Here is a 22,141-nt window from a genome sequence, read left to right as displayed (position 1 = left end):
ACCTGAAACTTTGGAACATAAATACACGAATGAGCTGTCACTGGATTTTTTGAACCATCTATATAGATATGTAAGAAACTATAATATCTGCCTTGCAGAAATTGCTGACCTACCTGTATCACTGATGCACGATCAGTCTTCATCTTGATCTCCAGGACTAGGTGGATATACAGCGGAATTTTATAAGACCTTTACTGAAATGCTTACATCACATCTTTGTCAAACTTTCACTGATTCTATATCCTCTGGGAATATTCCAAAAATGTTTTTTGAGGCATCAATTTCATTGATTCCTAAAAAAGGAAAAGATCTATCTGAATGTGCCTCCTATAGACCAATTTCCTTACTGAATGAGGATTTTAAAATTCTCTTGAAGGTTCTGGCTAATAGGGTTGAGAATATTTTGCCTACTGTTATTTCAAATGATCAAACTGGATTTATTAAAAATAGGTATTCACATTATAATATTCAAAGATTGTTAAATATTATTTATTCTCCCTCGGTTAAAGAATCTGAATGTATTGTTTCTCTCGACGCAGAGAAAGCTTTTGATAAGGTGGAATGGCCTTATTTATTTCAGGTTTTGGAGAGATATAATTTTGGTCCGGGATTTATTTCCTGGATCAAACTGATCCATCAAGCCCTGATGGCTGTGGCTATAACTAACAATCAAAAATCTCCATATTTTAGACTATATAGAGGAACCTGTCAGGGATGTCTTCTTACTCCTTTATTATTTAATTTGGTTTTAGAACCACTTGCTATCGCTCTTAGGGATTCCAACTCTGTTCAGGGTATTAAGAGAGGGGATAAAGTGCATAAGGTTTCGTTATACGAAAATGATTTATTAGTTTACATTTCAGACCCTAGGAAATCTATTACCTCCATGTTATCCATATTCACTGAATTTAGTACTTTCTCTGGATATAAGTTAAATTTACATAAAAGTGAATTATTTCCTATGAATAATTATTCTGATTATTATGATCAAATACCTTTCAATATTGCTAAAAAATTATTTTACCTATCTTGGTACTAAAATTACAAAAAATTTTAAAGATCTATATAAATATAATTTTCTTCCTTTAATTGAATATACACAACAAATGTTTTCCAAATGGTCGCCTATGATGATGTCGTAAATTGGTCGAATAAATGCTATAAAAATGACAAATTTACCATAATTTTTATATGTTTCAAGCTTTTCCATCCTTTGTCCTGAAAACATTTTTTTGATAGAATAGATTCTATGATTCTGTCATGTATCTGGAATAATAAGAGTTCTAGAGTGAGTGAACCTTTATTGCAAAAATTAAAAAAAGATTGAGGCTTGGCTTTACCAAACTTTAGATTTTATTACTGGGCAATTAATATTCATTATATTACTTTTTGGATTTATGGTATAGATAATCAGGACTGTCCTTCGAGGAGAGCTCGGTAAGGGGGTTTTCTTTGGCTTCCTTACTGGGAGCTCCTCTTCCCTTTTTGTTTTCTAGGATTGGTGGACAAGATCTTAGTCCCATTGTTAGACATACATTAAAAATTTGGTTTCAGTTTCGCAGATTTTTTGACTCAAATAACTTTGTTCTTTCTAGTAATATTCATCTTAACTATTTTTTTAAACCATCAATTTTAGATAAGGCCTTTTTAACATGGAGAATTAAGGGAATAAAAACTTTTCTAGATTTGTTCTTAGAGGATTGTTTAATGTCTTTTTCACAGCCAGTGGACAAATATGATATAGCTAATGCACAATTTTTTAGATATTTATAAGTCAGGAATTTTTTACATGATTTGTTACCGAATTACCAATTACAAATTTGCTCATTTACTAAATATGATAGATGTTTTTTTTGGCTTAAACCATTTCAAAAAGGATTAGTAGCCAATATATATAAACAGCTATTGAATTATGAATGATGTCTAATGATAGGGTTAAACGTGCTTGGGAATTGGAACTTCAAGAGTCACTTTCAGATAATCAATGGAATGAAATTTGTCATTTAGTTAACAATTCATCTATCTGAGCCTGTCACTCCTTGATTCAGTTCAAGGTAGTGCACAGGGCGCATACATCAAAAGATAAACTAGCGTATATTTTTTCTAGTATAAATCCCACCTGTGACAAATGCAACACTGAGGTGGCTACCTTAACTCATATGCTTTGGTCCTGCATAAAGTTAAATAATTTTTGGAGAGATGTCTTTAGAATGTTATCAGAAGTCATAGGTTTGGATCTACAACCTAATTCATTTACGGCATTGTTCCAAAGGAAGCAGGAAATGTTTCTGCTTCCGTTCAATGCATGATAGCTTTCTCAACTTTATTGGCGAGGAGAGCTATTCTATTGTATTGGAAGGATCCTAATCCACCCACTGTTTTTTCCTGGCTCTCCTCCATTATGTGGTGTTTAAGTTTGGGGAAAATTGGGAGTCGGACATTCGATACATCTTTTAAATTTGAGCAAACCTGGAGACGTTTTATTCAATATTTTCATATGATCTAGTTCTTTTTACTTTTTCAGTTAATCTTTTTTTTCTTCTCCGCGAAGTTTTAGATTTGAGCAGAAGGATTTTTCCTTTTTTGTTAATTGCATCCTCAAAGTGGACTGCCCAGTCCCCTTTTTTTGTTGTTTTAGGTTAGTTTAGTGGGGGTTTTTTCTCAATAAAAGAAATTTCTGAGTCTTTCTTTCTATGAATTGTTAAGAGGAGATGTGGTTCTCTTTTTTCTCTTTACATTAGCTTAATACTATATATGATTTTGACAGTGTATATTCCTTTCTTTGTTTGTACTATTATTTTAATATGTATTTGAGATAACCTCCTCTTTCTTGTATCTATCCTTATTCTTTTAAATCAAAAAAAGATTGAAAATGAAAATGAATCTTCATCTTGATCTTTTCTTGAAGGCTTAAGTCAACCTCAGGCAAAGGGAAAAACCTTGGGAGCAGCAGAAAGGGGTACACTGGGACTATATTCCACGTTAAACAACCCAAGAATTTGTGCCCATTCATTTCCCATCTACCCAAACCTGAAGTCTTTACGAATAAAGTGCTCCCAACACTCTAGTAATGTTGCCAATATTGGATGATGAACTTTATGCTCTCTTATGTTAATCCAATGAACCACTGCTAACTGAAACCTAAATAGATATAAAGGTACTTCACCCATTTCTACCAGTAATGCCAAAATTAGGCTTGAACTTGGACTTAATATAGGGTCTTTAAGACTACCTGTGAGACTGACCCATAAGCAACATATCCATAATCAAAGACAGATCTGATTACAGCAATATACATTTGTTTAAGTGACCTCCTATTTGTATCCCAATCACACCCAACTAAGCATCTCAAGATCAAGATTTAAGATTCAAGCTTGTTTAATGTCATTTCCTGTACAGAAATGTAAAGGAAAACAAAATAATTTTTACTCCAAGTCAGATGCAGCACAAAAAACAGTAAGTTAAAGTACACAATAATAATAAAAAACACAATTTGTATGTCCATAAGGTGATGCTAGGCACAGGAGTCTGTACATAAGGTGACTCTGACAGAATATGCTGAAGTAGTACTGGTTGGGGGCATGGAGAAGTGGGTTAGTGGATGAAAGTGTTAATCAGTCTTTCTGCTTGGGGGAAGTAACTGTTTTTGAGCCTGGTGTCCCTGGGTTTGGATGCTATGTAGCTACCTCCCCAAAAGGAGTGGGACAAACAGTCCATGAACAAGGTGTGGGATCCTTCATGCTGTTACTGGCCCTATTCTAGCACCTTTCTTGATAGTGCGTAGGCTGGTGGCGATGATGTGTTGGGTAGTTTTGACTACCCACTGTAGATCCTTGATGTCTACCGCAGTGCATTATCTGTAACTTGCAGTGATGCACTTTGTTACGATGCTCTACTGTGCACCTGTAGAATTACATTGAGTATAGATGCGCATAGTCCAGCTTTCTTCAGCCTCCTTGGAAAGTAGAGGCATTGATGAGATTTCCTGATTGAATGGAATGGGTTCTGGGACCATATAACCATATAACAATTACAGCACAGAGACAGGCCATCTCGGCCCTTCTAGTCCATGCTGAATGCTTACTCTCACCTAGTCCCACCGACCTGCACTCAGCCCATAACCCTCCATTCCTTTCCTGTCCATATACCTATCCAATTTTACTTTAAATGTCAATATCCAACCTGCCTCTACCATGAAAGGTTGTGACCCTGAATGGTTGTGTGAAATGTGCACTCCCAGGAGTTTGAAACTGCTCAGTTTCCACTATTCTGACACTGATGTTCAAAACTTCAAGTAAATTTATTATCAAAGTCACCATATACAACCCTGAGATTCATTGTCTTGCAGGCATACTGTGGTGAACTACATATACCTGTCTGGACACGCCCCTCTGCTGACTGCTCCTGTGGCTCCTCCCACAGACCCCTGTATAAAGGTGATCGGAGGCACTGCTCCCCCCTCAGTCTCCAGAATGTTGTGTGGTGGTCTCTTGCAGCTAATAAAAGCCTATCGTTTGCCTCCTGTCTCTGAGAGTTATTGATGGTGCATCACATACTCAATAAATCTATGCAATAATAACTGTAACAGAATCAATGAAAGACTGCACCAACCTGGGCATTCAACCAGTATGCGAAAGACAACTAACTGTGCAAACACAAAAAGAAACAAATAATAATGATAAATGAATATCAAGAACATGAGATGAAGACCCTAAAAGTGAGTCCATTAGTTGAGAGAACAGTTCAGAGACAGCGAGCGAAGTTATCCACTTTGGTTCAAGGGCTTGGTGTCTGAGGAGTAATAACTGTTCCTGAACCTGATGGTGTGGGTCCTGAGGCTCCTGCACCTTCTCCCTAATGATTTGGGTGGTGGGGGTCCCTGATGATAGATACTGCTTTCCTGTGACATCACATCATGTAGATGTGCTCAGTGGTGGGGAGAGCTTTACCGGTGATGGACTATGCCATATTATCTACTCTTTGTGCGATTCTCCATTCAAGGGCACTGGTGTTTCCGTACCAGGCTGTGGTGCAGCCAGTCAATATACTGTCCACTACCACTTATAGATGTTTATATAAGCTTTAGGTGTCATGTTGAATCTTCGCAAACTCCAAAGTAGAACCACTGCTGTGCCTTCTTCATGATTGCACTTATGTGCTAGGCCCAGGACAGGTCCTCCAAAATAATAACACTGAGGGATTTAAAGTTTCTGACCACTCCACCTCTAATTCTCCCATGAAGGCTGGCTCACTAACCTCTGGTTTCCTTCTCCTGAACTCCTCGGTCTTGTGACATTGACTTAGACTGTGTTCTTACGGCATCACTTAGCCAGAGTTTCAGTCTCCTTCCTATATGTTGATTCATCACCAACTTTGATTCACCCTATGACAGTGATGTCATCAGTAAACTTGAATATGGTATTGGAACTGTGTTTAGCCACACAGTTGTGAGTGTAAAGCAGATAGAGCAGGGGGCTAAGCTCACAATCTAGTGGTGCTCCTGTAGCTATGGGGATAGCGGAGGAAATGTTTTTTTCCAATCCAAACTGACTGGAGTCTGCAGTTGTGGAAATCAATAATCCAATTAAGGAGGCATTGAAGCCAAGGTCTAGGAACTTATTGATTAGTTTTGAGGGGATGGTGGTATTGAATGTTGAGCTGTAGTCTGAGTCAACATTTAAGGAAATATCGTTAATCAGAATATTGAAAAGTAGTGGGGTACACACCCCCCTGCGGAGTTCCATTCCCCATCTCACACTCCCTACAAAATGTTCCCACCGTACGTTGTAACTTCCTGTCACATAAAAATTATTCAATCCATTTGAAAATTCTACCCACCTATTCCCTTTTTATAACATATCATAAGCTTTTTCTACATTAAAGAAAACTACTACACTGATTTTTAATTAATCTGCTTTACAATGACCAAACTTCACGCCACCTGATTCTGAACTTGGCTTTAACTTCGCCCAGCGCCCCGCCCCCCCACCACGCGACAGCTCTGACGTCAGACGCGCGGACGCCTCGACATGGATCGTTGCTGCACCGCGTCACCGCACCGATCCGATATCCGCATCCGCCAGCCCAGAGAAAACATAGTTCCATCATCCCTTTTCATTTTGTGGCAAAGCCTGTGGAAAATTGAACCGGCACCTCCCCGGGTCTCAGTGGCCACAAGACGGAGGATGTAGCTGGGCAGCCCGAGCCCCCCGGTTACGTCCCGTTGGCGACGGCATCGGTCCTTACGCTGATGGATACAAAAGAAGGCCCAGGGAGTGAGGCGGCATGGGAGGCGAGATGGCGTCTTTCAAGATTGCCGTGTTATTTGTGTAGGTTTGTGGGCAGCTCGGGCGTGGTGGCGCCGCTCCTGTACTTAGTTAATTTCACGTCCTCCTCGGCGACGGGGCCAAGGTGAGGGTGGGGCGGCCGCTCGGGCGGCGGGTGGCGGTGGGAGCGCGGGAGGCGAGGCCGAGGCGGCCTGACGGAGCGGGGCCTGAGGGCCCAGGCTCACGTCCCCCCCTCCATAGGAGCTCGGCTCAATGCCTGCGCGGAATTGCAGCCGGGCGGCTCAGGCAGTGCGGAGGGCAGCATCACGGGGGCCAGGTCTGGGGAGGGGGAGGGGGAGGGGGAGGGGGTGGATGAATGCCCATCGAGGGGGGGAGGGTGATAAATGAGAGGTACACATGGGAGTGGGAAATGTGTAGAGGGGGGTTGAAAAAGGACAGGGATCAGCTGGACACAGGGGAAGGGAACAGCACGTCGATATAAATTAGTTGCGAGGCCTGGTTTTGAGCTCAATGATTGCAAACTGAAATGTCTAAAGTGTATTTGGGGGGGGGGGGGGCTGAGTTTTGTGTAGAATAGCAGGCAGGCTGGAGGTTACTAGGGATGTGCAATCCATATTGTAGGCTTCTTCAAATGTATACATTAGCACAAGAGTTTCTGTAGATGCTGGAAATCTTGAGCCACAACCACCCAAAATGCTGGAAGAACTCATCTGGCCAGGCAGATCTATGCAGAGAAATAAGCAATCAACCTTCTGGGCTGGAGTACTAAGGCAGAAGGTGTCTGGGGCAGATGAGTGAGGAGCTGGGAGAGTTCAAGAGGGTGACGGTGGTGGGGTGGAGAGGGAGCAGGGGAATGAAAATGGGGAGAATAATGGTAAGAAGGAAATGAGGGCAAGTGGACACAGGAGGAAGAAAGGCAAGGGAGGGGGACTGATTGCAGCTTTTATCTGCAGAAGGCAGTATGATGTTGGTGGGGTTCCCTTGCTGAAATGAGCAGTTGGGTTATGGGGGGGGTAGTAAATACTGGATGTTGGGCCGCTGTACCCAAATAGGGAGAGATTCTGTCCTGTTGGTCGTTGGACTGACTAGATGTGGGGAAGTGGGAGCACCTGGATGGCTGACGAAGAAAGGTACACAACATGGATTGTGGTGTTGGTGTGTGGATTGGTGGCATTGTGGTGGTGGCAGCCACATTGCCATCCTAGATAGAGCAGTGTTGATTAATGTGGCCAATAGGGTGCTGAATGGCAAGTTGTAATGGTGGGACAGTTGATGGTGATCAGCAGTGTGGGGATTGACTACTATGTGATGGTCAAACTGGGGAGGAAAAACCAAATCACTCTCTAGGTATATTCGCATTGCAGAAATCTAGTTGCAAAAGAAAATTGCCGAAGTGGTTATATTTTCACAGTCTATTCATTTTTGTTTCTTGCAAATAAAATGATCAGCATTTTTCACCATCTTGAACTAAGCAACTGAAGTTGCATAATTGTTCTTTATTTAAATTGTGTTAACTGAACAAATGAACTGAAGTCTTAACTTTGCCATTTGGCAAAATTAAAGCAGAATTCCTGGCTGCAGCTTTATAGAACAGAACAAATTAAGTATTATGTGGATGGAAAATGGCTGGAAATATTCTCAAAGTAGGGGTGCAGCAATCTGGCCTTGCTATTGCACAAGCTGGAGCAACAGTTCAGTCACTTTCTGTTCCGTTGTTCAGAAATCCTGATAGATTGGGGTTTGGCTCACTAGGACCATGTTTCCTCACTACTTTTAAACTTGTCAGGTTCAGTGGAAAGATGTTCATGTAAAAATGTTTTAAAAACTGATTTAGAAGTGTATTCAAACATTAATGTGAATAATATCCAATTACCTGGAAAATCTGCAAAAGGCAACGTGTAGAGTGATAGTGAAGAGTCTGTGGCATTTTTGAATGTTTTGCCTAATGTAATGGTCTTTTACGGTAAAAATTGTGTTGGTTGTACCGTTGTGTATCAGCACAGCAGAGGTCAATTTCCCTATACAGTCGGCCCTGCTTATCTGCAGGGGATTGGTTCCGGGACCCCTTGCGGATGTTCAACCTTTCTCAATGTGGTGGACATTAGGACCCGGCGATAGAGATCTGAATCCGCAGTGTTTCTGTTTGCGACATAAATCACAAACACGATTGAAAATAAAGTGGAAATAATAAAGCGATCGGAAAGAGGTGAAATGCCATCGGTCATTGGAAAAGCGTTAGGCTACATCGGTCAACGATCAGAACAATTTTAAAGGATAAAGTGAGAAAGACTCTGCCCCGATGAAAGCTACAATTATTATTAAGCAACATAGTGGTTTACTTATCGGGTTTTGGGTTTTTGATCCTCCACATTAACCCGGCATGGTGGAGAGCGTGCTCGAAAGCGGTCTGTCACTTGATTGAACTCCAGAACTTCCCAAGGTCAGCACTGAAACATACGTTCATAAGTGTTTTATGTTCATAGAAAGGTAAAATATATACTATATACTAAGACAAACGTTTGACTAACTGGTGCTAAATAATACCACAAGTACCTGTTCCGACTTATTTAGTAAGAGAACTTCCAATTTTTTTTTCAATCCAGATCCACGATAACCCACGCACATCCTCCCGTATACTTTAACTCATCTCTAGATTACTTATAATACCTAATACAATGTAAATGCTATGTAAAATAGTTGTTATACTGTATTGTTTAGGGAATAATGACAAGAAAAAAAAGTCTGCTCGTGCTCGAACAACAAGTGCTGGAAGAGCACTTCCGGGTTTTGGTGATTTGCAGTTGGTTGAATTCACATATGCGGAATTCGCGGATAAGGAGGGCCGACTGTAGTTTCAGCGGTAGCACTGGTGGCTTTGAAGGAGTGTGACAAGATTGTGTTGTACAGTAGTGCAGGCATAAATGAAGCCATCATACAGAGTCTCCATACCGTCCGCATTGGCATTGTACCAGCATTGGTGATGTGTATAGAAACCCCACTTCACTTCTAGAATAGGTACTGTGCTCTGTGGTAAGATTTTATATATTGTTCCTGATGACCAGTTGGAGTAGATGAGTACGATTGCCTCATTCATTCCTTGTGGATAAACATGTTTACTGTGAACAGGACAGTCGAGGGCAGAATTAGTTTTATATTAATTCATATCTCAAGCTGGGGGCTTCACTGAAAAGTCAGCTCATACGACCCAACTCTAATCTTGGAGAAATGTTGGTGAGCAGCCAGCTGCCTTGAGCTGTAATACTCTGGATGTGCCTCCTGGGGTGGGAAATCCAGAGATGAGATGGACTGCGGATGTGTTTTCAAGTTGGGATGTTTAATTGCCTGGAGTGGTGTTCCCACACACCTACTGCTCCTGGTCTTGGTGGTGGAGGTAACAGTACAGGATTCAAGCTTTGACCTTCTGTTAATTTTGTGATATGTTGCTGATAGAGTTGGTGACACCCTAGGCCAGAGTATTGATTGAAAGCTCATAGATGATTTCATGAAATGGTTGGACTTTCCGTGTAGGTAGCACTTGAGTGACATAAATATTGCTTGTCACTTTTCAGTCCCATAGCTGACAGCTGTCTCAGCATTGCTACACGTGGGTTTGGGTGGCTTCATTTGCTGAGGAGTTCCGAGTGGCATTTCTGACCTTCTGAAAGGAAAATTGCTGATGAAGCAGCTGATGGTGGTGGGATCCGGGGCACTTTGGGGAGGAACTCGTGCAGTCATGTCATCAGACTGGAATGGCTGACATCCCAGAGCCACATCCTATTGTGCATTGTTTTTCCCTTAATACCCACTTACTCAGTGTAAACAGTTGAAACAGCAGGGGTATGGTAGCATAGCACTTACCATAACCCGGCTAACAGCACCAGCATTCAGTAGATCAGGGTTCAGTTCCTTTGCTGTTTGTGAGGAGTCTGTGCTTTCACCCCGTGGCCGGGTGGGTTTTCCTCGCTGTTCTGATTTTCTCCCACACTGCAAAGGTGTACTGGTTAGGGTTAGTCAGTTGTGGATGTACTATTCTGACAATGCTTGTAGGCTGCCGAGTGCAATCCTCACTGATTTGATGCAAAACGTGGCGTTTCACTATATGTTTTGATGTATGAGTGAAAAATAAAGCTAAACCTTAATCTCTGGTGGGAACGGATTCACTCGTCTTTTTGCTTCATAGTTTGAGGTCAAGAGCTGCATCAAACTGCTGAGTAGTTGGAGTTTAGAGACTTCATGTGGATGACACCTTCTGTCACTTTGCTATTGGTCTGAATAGACTGGTTAGGTGGCAACTTACCTTTAATGTGAACAGAATTACCTTCATTGTTCCCAGTGATATAACTATTGACTGGATGGGCAGCTGGTTCTGCACTGCCGGTCTTCAGTACTGTGGTCTGGATGCTGACAGGTTCCGTAGCCTTTACTCTCTCTGCTCCCTGTCTATCAAAATATTTTTTTAAATGGCTTTTGTGTATCAATTGTGATTTTTTTTAAATTAAAACCAGATTTAACATCAGCCATTACTGTCTCCTTTCACAATGTATTAAAGCTACAGCAAACTTTCAGGACAGTGGAAAGGGTCATTGCCTTCAGCCTGCCATCACTGCAGGACTTGTATGTGTCTGGGGCAAAGAAGCATCGGGTAAAATCATTGCAGACTGTCTGTTCCAAAAGCTCCCTTCTGGAATGCACTATAGGAATATTAAAACAAAGATGTTGCACCTTCGTGAACATTTCCCCCTTCAGGCAGTTATTCTGATCAACCATTCTAATTAGTCCCCACCCCACCCCCTCTATCTATAACCCAGACACTGAACTTCACTGTAAACAGTAAACTGCTTTTTATAGTGCTGTTTGCATTGTAAATACATGCTGATATTTATGCATACTGTATTTTATTCCATGTCTGTACCTAAAGCACTAAGCTTACTTTTTAATATATCTGTTTTTTGTAAGTGTTGTATTTATTTCTGTTGCATGCCATGCCAATGCACCACAGCAAATTCCTAATTAAATGTATAAGACGAATAAAGTTGATCTTTGATCATTGTGAAGGTGGGGTGTTCAGGAATAAGCCAAAATGGATTATCTATTCTCCACTTCCCTTTAGCACTCCCCACCTTGTGGTGGGCAGCATACACCATTCATGCCTTCATAGGTGGTAGCATTGAATTCATAGACTTCAAATGTTATTTTGCAGGTTTACCAGTCACTGGTTAAATCACACTTGAAGTGGTGGTTGAAGTTGTGGTCACCACATTAGAACAAAAATTTGATTGTGCTGGAAAAGGTTTTAAAGGTGGACACAGTTGGTACAGCGGAAATGGGCTTGGAAAAGAATGAGGGAGAAAGGGAGAAAAATATTTATACGCCCTAAAGCAGCTTGTACTGTTTTAATTTTTTGTGTCAATGACCTGCAAATATGGAAAACCAGTGACAATAGAGGTAGCTGAATTTGTCCCTGTCCATCCACCAACTTGGTAGTTGAACAGTAAGAGAAAAGCTTTACTTCAGATGTTGTCTTTTTATTTCTGTGAAAGAGTGATGTTTCTTTATAAAATAGCCTGTTTCTCTTCTTTCTTACAGACGTCAGTAGAAGGGGAGGACAATGGAGCTGGAGGAGAATGCAGTGCAGAGCAGCAGTGACGCTGCCCCCTTGGGCCAGGAGGAGCCCTCTGAGAGCGGCATGGTAGTGGACACATCTGAGGCTGTATCTGCAGACAGCAGTGATACCGTAACCACCCATGGCATGGGGTCTGAGGCAGACAACAGTTCGGCCATTGATTCGGGCGTGGGTCAGAGCTCAGAAGAATCCATGGTATGGCATCCTTACGGGAAACATGAACAAGAGCAATGAACAAAATCACTCAATATCTAAAGTCAGAAGATTTTCAAACTGAACTTGTTCTTTTGCCACTATATTCCATGTAATCAGCTTGGGATGGGAAAGACCATTTAACTGCTCTGAAATTTTTTTTGGATGGTTTAAAACACTTTATTCAGTCATTTATTAAATTTGTTAAATCCCAGGTTTCTTTCTTTGGGTTGAATCCAATTAACCATCTTTCCTTTATGATTCATACTAATTCCCAGTATTTTGTATTGATTTTAATAGCATCTAGTGAAAGAATATTTCAGGTGCAGGCCATGCATGTACTAGATCATCACTTAATTCATTTTGCTCGGGAAAATTGTTCTGGATTTGAAACAATCATGTAATGATATAACAACTGATTTTATTTATAACTACCACTTTAAAGCTGAGACTGATGCTTGTTTTACCACTTTATGTATTTGCTATGTTTATTGAATTAACCCACCTGGATTTAACTCGTATAACAGCTTGTATTTAAGTAATATTGATTACACTTGCAAGAAGCATCCTTGAAGGAAAAAGTGACCAAAACTGGTCAAAGGAAGGATGTTCCTGGCAGAACAATACTTGGATGGGGGAGAAATTTCAGAACTTGGCAAAGGATGAGAAGGCGGCTCACAGCATATTGGAATCAAGTCTCTCATGTCATTAACTCTCAAAATGATAAAGGGATAAGTTTTAGCAATAGGATTGAGATTGAAACTATGTTAGTAGTTTTTTTGTTTGTGCTGAGAATAATAACTCTGCAATAGGATTTGGGTTGTTTGGAGTTTAATGACATACCTGACCCAAAATGCTGATCAGGAAGTGGGGAAATTGTGGGTAATATTTTTAATGGGGGGGGGGGGGTGAAGACTTTTCAGCAAAGGCCAGGTGTTGGAAAAATGTCTCTCAACTTTAAATTATACTGTTAACTCAAATTGTAAAATGTGTCAGAATTTTACCCATGTGCAAGCTTAAAAGTTCAAATTGTATTTTACCTTTTGGAATGCAAAAGGTAGTTTGTTGGCAGTGATGTGTGCTAGACCTTGTGTAGATGATTGAGGGTAGGCAGTCTGATCTGCTTATGATGAAGAAGGATCCTGCTTAGAGCTTTGAATTATCTCAGATGTGATGAACATATGAATGATGAGAATCTTAACGCTTTTCCTTTTGCTGTGCTATTTCAGGAGGTGGTTCCTGAAACAAGTTCCAGCACAGATGTCATCACCGTTGCTCACCTTCCAGATTCCTCCTCTATTGCTCAATCCACCATAGTATCCAGTGTCTCCACGGTGACACAGTCCATCATGGTGTCTGAGTCTGGCCAAGTTCTGGTCCATTCCAGTGTTGCACCCGATGGAACCATGATCGTATCTGATTCCACTGCTTCTACATCCTCTGATCTTGGCTCAGCTATCGATAAAGTTATTGGACCTGAGGCCATGCAAAGTGAGTGGCTTACCAAGGTAGCTAAGGGGCATTTTACTGGTGGTTAGTTATCTTAGAAATATAATGACTCATTGTAGCACAGCAATTGTGATACTGGGCTATTCATCCAGATATGCAAGTTCCAATCCTACTGGGGAATTTAAGTTCAATAAAAAATAGAATGACAACCATAATTTTTAAAACCCCTACTCATCCATTAATGCCCTTCAGGGAAGGAATCCTCTCATCCTTGATAAGCCCAGCATTTATGATTGCAGACCCATCACTATGTTACCTCTCTGTTCCCTCCTCATTTGGGACAGTTAGGGTGAATGATAAGTGCTCACATTTTGAATGAATAAGTTAAAATAAATCCTAATTAAATTGACACCACAGTGGGACCACAGTGTATTTAAAGCTTGTTAGTTGGTATTGTGATTTTTAAATGATTTAAATTAATAACAAAAATCATCTATCTTGTAATATGTTCTGTATAAATCTTCAAGAAGTAACAATTTTGAAATCCCTTGAGTCGTAAGGTTACATCCAAGCCTCAGTTTAGCTTGCTCACTGGGATGTGTATTTTAGATCTGACTGTTCAATCAGATTTCTAAGGTGTGTTCAGTTGAAAAGTCATTGCCTTATGGATGACAGTGATGGTATCTACTTGCTAGGTTGTATCGCTGTAACGAGTGCGGGAGATGAAGGAGCTGAAGCCACTCAGTATCTTGTACTGCCAGGCCCCGACGATGGTGAGAACATAACCTCTCTTGAAATGAAGCCAGAGGTGTACATTTAATTGAAAACATAATTTCTTTGAATTTTCTGTAATGTGATTTATGCTTGATATATGGCTACTCATTGAACTTGCGTATAGTATGCTGCAGGCTTACAAGCCGTTAAATGGCATTATGATTTGTTGTGCAGCATTTAAGGTTTTCTGTTGTGTATAAACTCAGCAATACTGAACCTGCTGCTCACTGTTTGTGGCGTATGGGGGTGATCTGTAGGCTGCACTATTAGTCATAGAATACTACAGAACAGAAACAGGCCCTTCAGCCCACCTAGTCCGCACTGAACTACTAATCTACTTAGTCCCATTGATCTGCTACAGACCATAGTCTTCTATCCCCCTCCCATTCAAGTACCTAACCAAATTTCTCTTAAATATTGAAATTAAACTCACTTCCACCTCTTCTGTGTGCAGCTCATTCCATATTGGGATATGCCAGATAGTTTGCTGTTCACATGTAACTGATGCCTATTTACCCTTGACTTTGGTGTGTGTATTTTATTCCTCCAGGTGGTCCCATTGATTCCCAAATGTCTACCTCTGAAATGTCCAGCTGCAGGCTTTCCAACCTTTCAGGGGACGGGTTGGCGGAGGGGCCAACATCTACCTGTGCAGACCATCTAGAGCAGCACGACCTGTCCAACTTGGAGGACATGATGGAAGTGGTGGTGGTGCAGCAGTTCAAATGCAAAATGTGCCCGTACAAAAGCATTTCAAAGGATAACCTCATCAATCACATGAAGGAGCGGCACCTCAACATTGGTAGGTGTCAGAATTTGTGAAGGAGTTTCTGTTCCAGCCAGGATGCAACTCCTGCCTGGACTTCTCGTACATTGGCTCTGTGTTCCTGTGTTACTGATGGCGGCTTCACGTTAATGCCTTTGAGTGTCAGTCCAGACATTCAGACCAGACTGGGACATCAATCTATTTCCAGATCACTGGCCTGCATTTCCACAGTCAGAATTGGGTTTATTATTACTGACATGTCATGAAATTTGTTGTTTTGTAGCAGCATTAGAGAAATACTTGAAAAATACTATGCTACAGTGAGAAATAGTGCAAAAACAGAGCAAAGTAGTGAGATAGTGTTCACGGACTACTCAGAAATCTGACGGAGGAGGGGAATAAATGGTTCCTAAAACGTTGAGTGTTTGTCTTCAGACTCCTGTACTACCTCCCTGATGGTAGTAATCTGAAGAGGGCATGTACAGGGTGGACATGATTTTCTTTACTTTTTGAAGAGGACACGCCTCTTACTTCAGTATGGCCATTTTCAGACTGTGCTGTAGGATCAGGGAACCTTTTAAAAGGATGTCAAAGTTGTGAACATCTTTAGGCAGTGGTCACTCAATGAGATGTGAACAGTGTTTGAAGTAGTTCCTCTATATACAGTACTTGAAAATTTGTTCTAATCTAGTTCTGGATGTCTGAGCAAAGTGGCCAAAAATAATGCTGATGGTGTCAGAAAAGTGTATGATAAAACTGACTGCACACAGAACCGGACATTTTGCTTACTGATGAAGTTGCCAAGGTCGGCCAGTAGTCAATAAATGGCAGCCAATCTGTACAGATTCTTCACTTATTCTACAGGTAATTGTCCAATGGAAAAAGAAGGCAGTAGGCAGTGCAGTTAATTCTCTCATTGCATCAGGATAGACATAGAACAAGGTGATGCAGTCCCTCCCAGCAGGACAAGGGGAGACCTTTCAGTATAGTACAGTAAGGTAATTGACGCAGGCACAATCGTTCTCTGACCTCCGGGAGCAATTGCTTCTGTACAGTATTGTGATGTTTCAAAGCTTTTTCTGCCCCATTTCTATATTACATACACATGCTGTTTGCCAATCAGCAGCTTCATTGTAGGGTGCATGCGAGTGCAGATGTGGGTCCCACCACTCCAGCATGTTTAGGAGTATTGGTGAAGTTGCTCTTGGTTTAACTAGACATTAATCTGCAACTTCTGTAGTAAGCTGGCTCTTGGAATATAGTTGCAATAAGCAACAAATCTCTTGTGTTTTTTTTTCTATTTTAATGTTCATAATCTTTCTCCTTAATACCCTTCCAAAAGGAGAGAGTCCATTGTTACATTTTCTCACTCTTGGGTCTACTGAATACAGATTTTAAGTTTTTGAAAGTTGTTATAGAGCATTTTGCAGAGCAATAGTTGGTACTTTGTAAATTTTATCTTGACTTCCGTACTGAGTTTTTTAAATCTTTAGGAGGCTTCCTGTGTAAAAAGAGAGGACGGGGACGGCCAAGAAAGCAGAATGCCTCACCAAGACCAGAGGAAGTAAAAGGCCAAGAGGACAAGGAACAAGAGCAAGAAGATGAGGAGGATGATATTGTGGATGCTGGTGCTATTGATGACCGAGAAGGTAATGCACCACTGGAACTTGTCCAGCCCTCAGCCCTGTTCTTTAATTTCACCTGGCTCAAAAGAAAAGGACAGGAGATGCAGCAAATGTTGGCCACCGTTACAGTTAAATGGAAGCTAGCATTCTGGAAGTGGTAAATCAAAGATTTCAGATTTCCTTTTGACACCTTTTTGTTTTCTCTCCAAACCTTGGCTGTAAGATCAGAGTTCATGCACAGCCAATTTTGGAATCAAGCCTTACTCTTGACTAAGGTCAGCTTAGCTATACAGATTTTTTTTATATATATAGGGAGTAATGTCATAAAGCTGTATCTTGATTAGATGGGGAAACTTTTATCAAAATCAAATCTAAAATAAAAACTGGTGATGATGGGGGGTACACAAACACGAGGAAATCTGCAGATGCTGGTAATTCAAGTAACACACACAAAATGCTGGTGGAACACAGCAGGCCAGGCAGCATATATAGGAAGAAGTACAGTCGACATTTCGGGCCGAGACCCTTCGTCAGGACTAACTGAAAGAAAAGATGGTAAGAGATTTAAAAAAAGTACTATCTTTTCTATCAGTTAGTCCTGATGAAGGGATTCAGCCCGAAACATTGACTGTATTTCTTCCTATAGATTCTGCCTGGCCTGCTGCGTTCCACCAGCATTTTGTGTGTGATAATGGGGAGTACAGTGCCTATAAAAAGTATTCAACCCTCTCCCCTGGAGGCTTTCCTGTTTTATTGTTTTGCAACATTGAATCATAGTGGATTTAAGTTGGCTTTTTTTTTCAAAACGATCAACAGAAAAGACTTGTGTCAAAAGTGAAAACAAATTTTTACAAATTGGTCCAAATTTATTACTTTTGTTAAACACAAAATAATTGATTGCATAATTACTTGTGGCATTCAAGTCAGTATTTAGTAGATGCATCTTTGGCAGCAATTACAGCCTTGTATCTTTGTGGATAGGTCTGTATCAGCTTTGCAAATCAGGACTCTGCAATTTTTCCCTATTATTAACAAAACTGCTCAAGCTCTGTTAGATTGCATGGGGATCATGAATGAACTGCCGTTTTCAAGTCCAGCCACAAATTCTCAATTAGATTGAGGTCTGGACTCTGACTTGGCCATTCCAGGACATTAACCTTGTTGTTTTTAAGCCATCCCTGTGTAGGTTTGACTTTTTGCTTGGGGTCATTGTCTTTCTGGAAAATAAATCTTCTCTCAAGTTGTAATTCTTTTGCAGACTGCTCATTCATTTTATCCTCTACCTTCACAAGCCTTCTCAGGGCCTGCTGCAGGGTAGCATCCCCACAGCATGATGCAGCCACCGCCGTGCTTCATGGTAGGGATGGTGTGGTTTTGATGATGTGTGGTGTTTGGCTCATGCCAAACAGCATTTAGTCTGATGGCCAAAAAGCTCAATTTTGGTTTCATCAAATCATAGAACCTTCTTCCAACTGACTTCAGTCTCCCACATCATGCCTTCTGGCAAACTCAAGCTGAGATTTCATGTGAGTTTTTTCAACAGCTGGCTTTCTCTTTGCCACTCTCCAATAAAGCACCTGGGCAACAGTTATTGTTTGCGCAGTCTCTCCCATTTCAGCCACTGAAGCTTTAACTCCTCCAGAGCTGTCATTGGTGGCCTCCCTCACTAGTCCCCTTCTTGCAAAAGCACTCACTTTATGAAGACAGGCTGCTCTAGGCAGATTTACATTTGTCCCATATTCTTTCCATTTCTTAATGATTGACTTAATTGTACTTTATTCAGTGACTTGGAAATTTTCTAGTATCCACCTCCTGTCTTGTGCTTTTCAAAAACCTTTCTGTGGAGTTGCTTTGGAGTGTTCTTTTGTCTTTATAGCGTAGTTTCCATGCAATCAATTATTTTTTTTGTTTTATATTTGTAATTAAATTAAACCACTTTGAACAGATCTGTTTTCACTTTGACATGAAAGACTTTTTTTTTCTGTTGATCAGTGTCAAAAAAGGCCAAGTTAAATCCTCTGTGATTTAATGTAAAATAATGCCCAAGGGGGGTGGAGGGGTGAATACTTTTTATAAGCAAATTAAACCATGTCTGTGGTAGATAAACAATTAGCAGTTTAGGGTGAGGACACTTTGTCAGAACTGGGAAGGAGAGAAAAACTCATTAAGCTCCAAGAACTGTGGAGGATGGTGTATGTCTCAGAGTAACACTGGGATGACCTTGGGAATAAGTTGTGGTGAGTTTATCTAGTCAGTCAGTGAATTAGAGCATAGACAAAAGAATGTAAGAGTTACAAAATGGCACAATAGGAAGCCGTGCTCAGCAGGTCAGGCTGGAAGTGTACGGCACCTTCCAAAGGGAAAGAAGGGAAAATAAACATAGTAACACACACAAACTCAGCAGGCCAGGAAGCATCGATGGAAAAGAGCAAATTGTTGACGTTTCGGGCCAAGACCCTTCGTCAGGATGGGCCCTGATAGTGAAATAAGATTATCTTGTTTGTCAGCTAGTAACATATTTGGATTACTGATAGAGAGAAAAATAAAGTTTGCTGAATTTGTTGAATTTCCTTTCAAGTCCTGAAGGCTGGAAAGTACTCAGATTCAACCTAAGGTGTTCACTCTGTTTCTCTTAACCAAAATGCAGTCTGACCTGCCCAGTATTTCTGGTATCATTTGTTTTTATTTAATATTTGCATTAGCTAATGTTTGTCAGGCAACAGTCATTCTGCCGGTTTCACTAACAATTGCTCCTTCAGGTAGAGAAATTGCTTCCTCCTGTGTAGTTTTTTATTCTACAAACTAACCCCTCTCCCATTAGCCGACAGCGATTATAACCCAGCGGAAGACGAGACACGTGGAAGGCAGCTGAACTACAGCCGCAGTGTCACCACTTCAACCAGTGATCGGCCTCGCAGGCGGCCGGGGAGGCCTCGCAAGGTTTTGCACACAGAAGCGACATCTGCAATTGACGGTAAAATATGTTGCTGCACAGTCCTTGTGACTTGTGGGTTAAAATCTGGCTTCTCCTGTAATATATATGGTGTTTCTCAGCTTTTATATATGGTGTGCTTGCTTTTGAAGATCACTGACAGCACTAATTTTGCCACTTTATCCTTATTCTGAGAGAAAAGTTTTTGTTTCGTTAAAACAGTTGTTAAGTAGTGTTGCATAGTTTGAGATGATCAATAATATAATCATGAATGGATTGAGATTTAAAGGTAGAGTAGCAAATCTTACTCAAGTCAATGACCATTAAGTGGAACACTATACCGTGATAAGTATTGGAGGCATTGCTTATAACTCAAGACTGTCTTGGGTGGAATTAAACCACTCCCATTCTTTTTGATTGTTCTTGATTTGACTAGCCATGGAATGGTATTGTTACAACCAAACTGTTCTGGTCTGTTACTGGAGTCTCTGAAACCATTGCTGTGGTATTCCATTTACTAGGCATTGCCTCAGATAAGGTCTCTACCTCTTTTTATCATCTGGTCCTTATCTTGATTTTCATATCAGCCTAAAGTCCTTTACTCTCGTGCTTGTCACGTGATCTGATGTTTTAAATTTAGTCATTTCCTATTTCTTGCTACATGCTCTCAGTTGATCAATATAGGAGGTACTTCCACATAAGATTTCACTTTGCTTCATTGCGAGCCCTGTCTCTCTGACTGCAACAGTCTAACCCATCGCAACGAGGTGCAATGAATGTAAAAATCAAATTGTTTCACAGTGCTTCACCAGAATGTAAGCAAACAGAAGAGGCAGATGTCCAGAAGACATAAAGCTCAGTTATGGCCAGAAGAATTGAGCAATGTCTTTGAAGGTGTTTGAAATTAAAGGTTTAGAAAAGATTACACATCTTGGGCAGCTGTGGTGGTGTCAGAGTCCTGTAGGAGCATTAGAGTTGAAGTTCATTTGTATGAACAAAATTTGGAATTGATCTTGAATATATTAAAGTTACTGGTAAATGGAAGAAGGGAAATTAAAGAGGGCTTAGAAATACGGACGAAGGCACTGCAGATGGGCTGAGACAATGCAACAAGATGAGAAAATAAGATCTGGGGAATGAAAACTTCCCCTAGCATCAAATGACTTTGTGACTGCAAACATTAGTTTTCAATTTGTCCTCGACTAGGTGTTGTTGGCAGGATGGCCACAGTCAAACAACATGGTAGTGACGTATACGTGAGTGTCTCGATCAAATGTAGAGTTTGATGTGATAATTGGATCAAGTTTCAGCAACTGGAGAGGCAACAATAAAATTGTGAGTAGTTTCTACTCAGCTTCCCTTTATATTAATATATAGGGAATAGTCAACCATGTCAAAACCAAGCAAAAGGTGGAGGAGCAAAAAAAGGCTAAGTAACAGGATCTGGTTTGTGATCCACCAGAGACATCTAAATCATAGTGGTGATAGGGATAGAAAGCAAAGTTGAAGGTCAATAGAAAGCAAGTTTGGAAAAGAAGGACATTAGATATGGGAAGTACCAATTCGTCCATTAATTTTGATGAAGAATCTTGAAGATAGGATGCTAACTGTCTTAAAGGCATCAAATTGTGTCAAACCAGAAATTTGGCAATTCAACACTGATAAATTCAAAGCCATACTGATATATAAATCCAATGCACAAATCCACTCATCAGCACAATTTTACAATCCTCTTTTAGGTGTGAAATCTATTTGTTTGGCCCTGAATCGAACCTTAATTATTATGTGTAATTCACCAAGGTCATTTTTGTCTTCATTCCTAACGTGTCTCCATTCTTATTCATTATTCTCTTCTGAAACCCTCATTTACAGCTTTTGAATACCTCAAAGGAAACAATTTATGACTTGTATTTTTGTCGCACCACTCACAAATTTAGGATTCTTTAACTTCTGTGAGATACTTTTTGATATGTCTTCCATTTTGGAATGCTAGAAAACATGACAGCCTGTTTAGAAGCAGTAAGGCTCTGAAAATAACATTGAAGCCAATAACAATTTTAAACTGTTGTCGGATTTGTTTGAGAGATGAAAATTGGCTTTGTATGTTAGTGTTGGGATGAAATCCTTCCAGGAGGGAAAGATCAGCAAGTTAAATCTTTGAACAGAAAACGTAGTACTTAGAAATCTTTGCTTCTGTGCAATCCCTCTTTGACTTTGAAATTTGGAGCTTTGGTACAGCATTGCTGAATCTGTATAAATTATGTGCGAAGTGAGTTTTTACCCATGATCTCCGATGTAGATGTCAGATGGCAGTGTAGTGGCATCCACACCGGACTTCAAAGCGAATGCTCCCGGGGTCCGAATCTGGCCAGCTCCTTGCACACTTTCCATTTGTGCTGGATTGAGCATCAAGCTAGCAACTTTATCTCAAAAAAGACAAAAATGCTAAAGGAATAATAAGGTTGCCACCCAATGTGCAGAAAGGAACAACAA

At 40.6% G+C, this 22,141-nt stretch overlaps 1 protein-coding gene across 4 annotated transcripts in view; it reads left to right on the top strand.

Annotated features, from left to right (window-relative positions):
• The first annotated feature begins 6,049 nt into the window (after positions 1-6,049).
• The window catches only part of znf335 (zinc finger protein 335), a 77,809-nt gene continuing 61,717 nt past the window's right edge, over positions 6,050-22,141 (top strand). Inside the window, exons 1-7 of one of the 4 annotated variants that reach the window (XM_059980450.1) lie at positions 6,050-6,329; positions 11,874-12,105; positions 13,332-13,593; positions 14,247-14,324; positions 14,876-15,127; positions 16,585-16,740; positions 19,538-19,690. In XM_059980450.1, the coding sequence (XP_059836433.1) occupies positions 11,896-12,105; positions 13,332-13,593; positions 14,247-14,324; positions 14,876-15,127; positions 16,585-16,740; positions 19,538-19,690 (1,111 nt within the window). In that variant the 5' untranslated portion in view covers positions 6,050-6,329; positions 11,874-11,895. Of the gene's footprint in view, positions 6,412-6,702; positions 7,418-7,686; positions 8,728-11,873; positions 12,106-13,331; positions 13,594-14,246; positions 14,325-14,875; positions 15,128-16,584; positions 16,741-19,537; positions 19,691-22,141 lie in introns of those variants that run through there. The other 3 variants (XM_059980451.1, XM_059980452.1, XM_059980453.1) reach the window with 3 other exon arrangements.

The sequence above is a fragment of the Hypanus sabinus genome, chromosome 9, assembly GCF_030144855.1.
Source record: "Hypanus sabinus isolate sHypSab1 chromosome 9, sHypSab1.hap1, whole genome shotgun sequence".
NCBI lineage: Eukaryota > Metazoa > Chordata > Chondrichthyes > Myliobatiformes > Dasyatidae > Hypanus > Hypanus sabinus.
The sequence above is the reverse complement of the archived record's forward strand: the minus strand, read 5'-3'. Positions and strand labels throughout refer to the sequence as shown.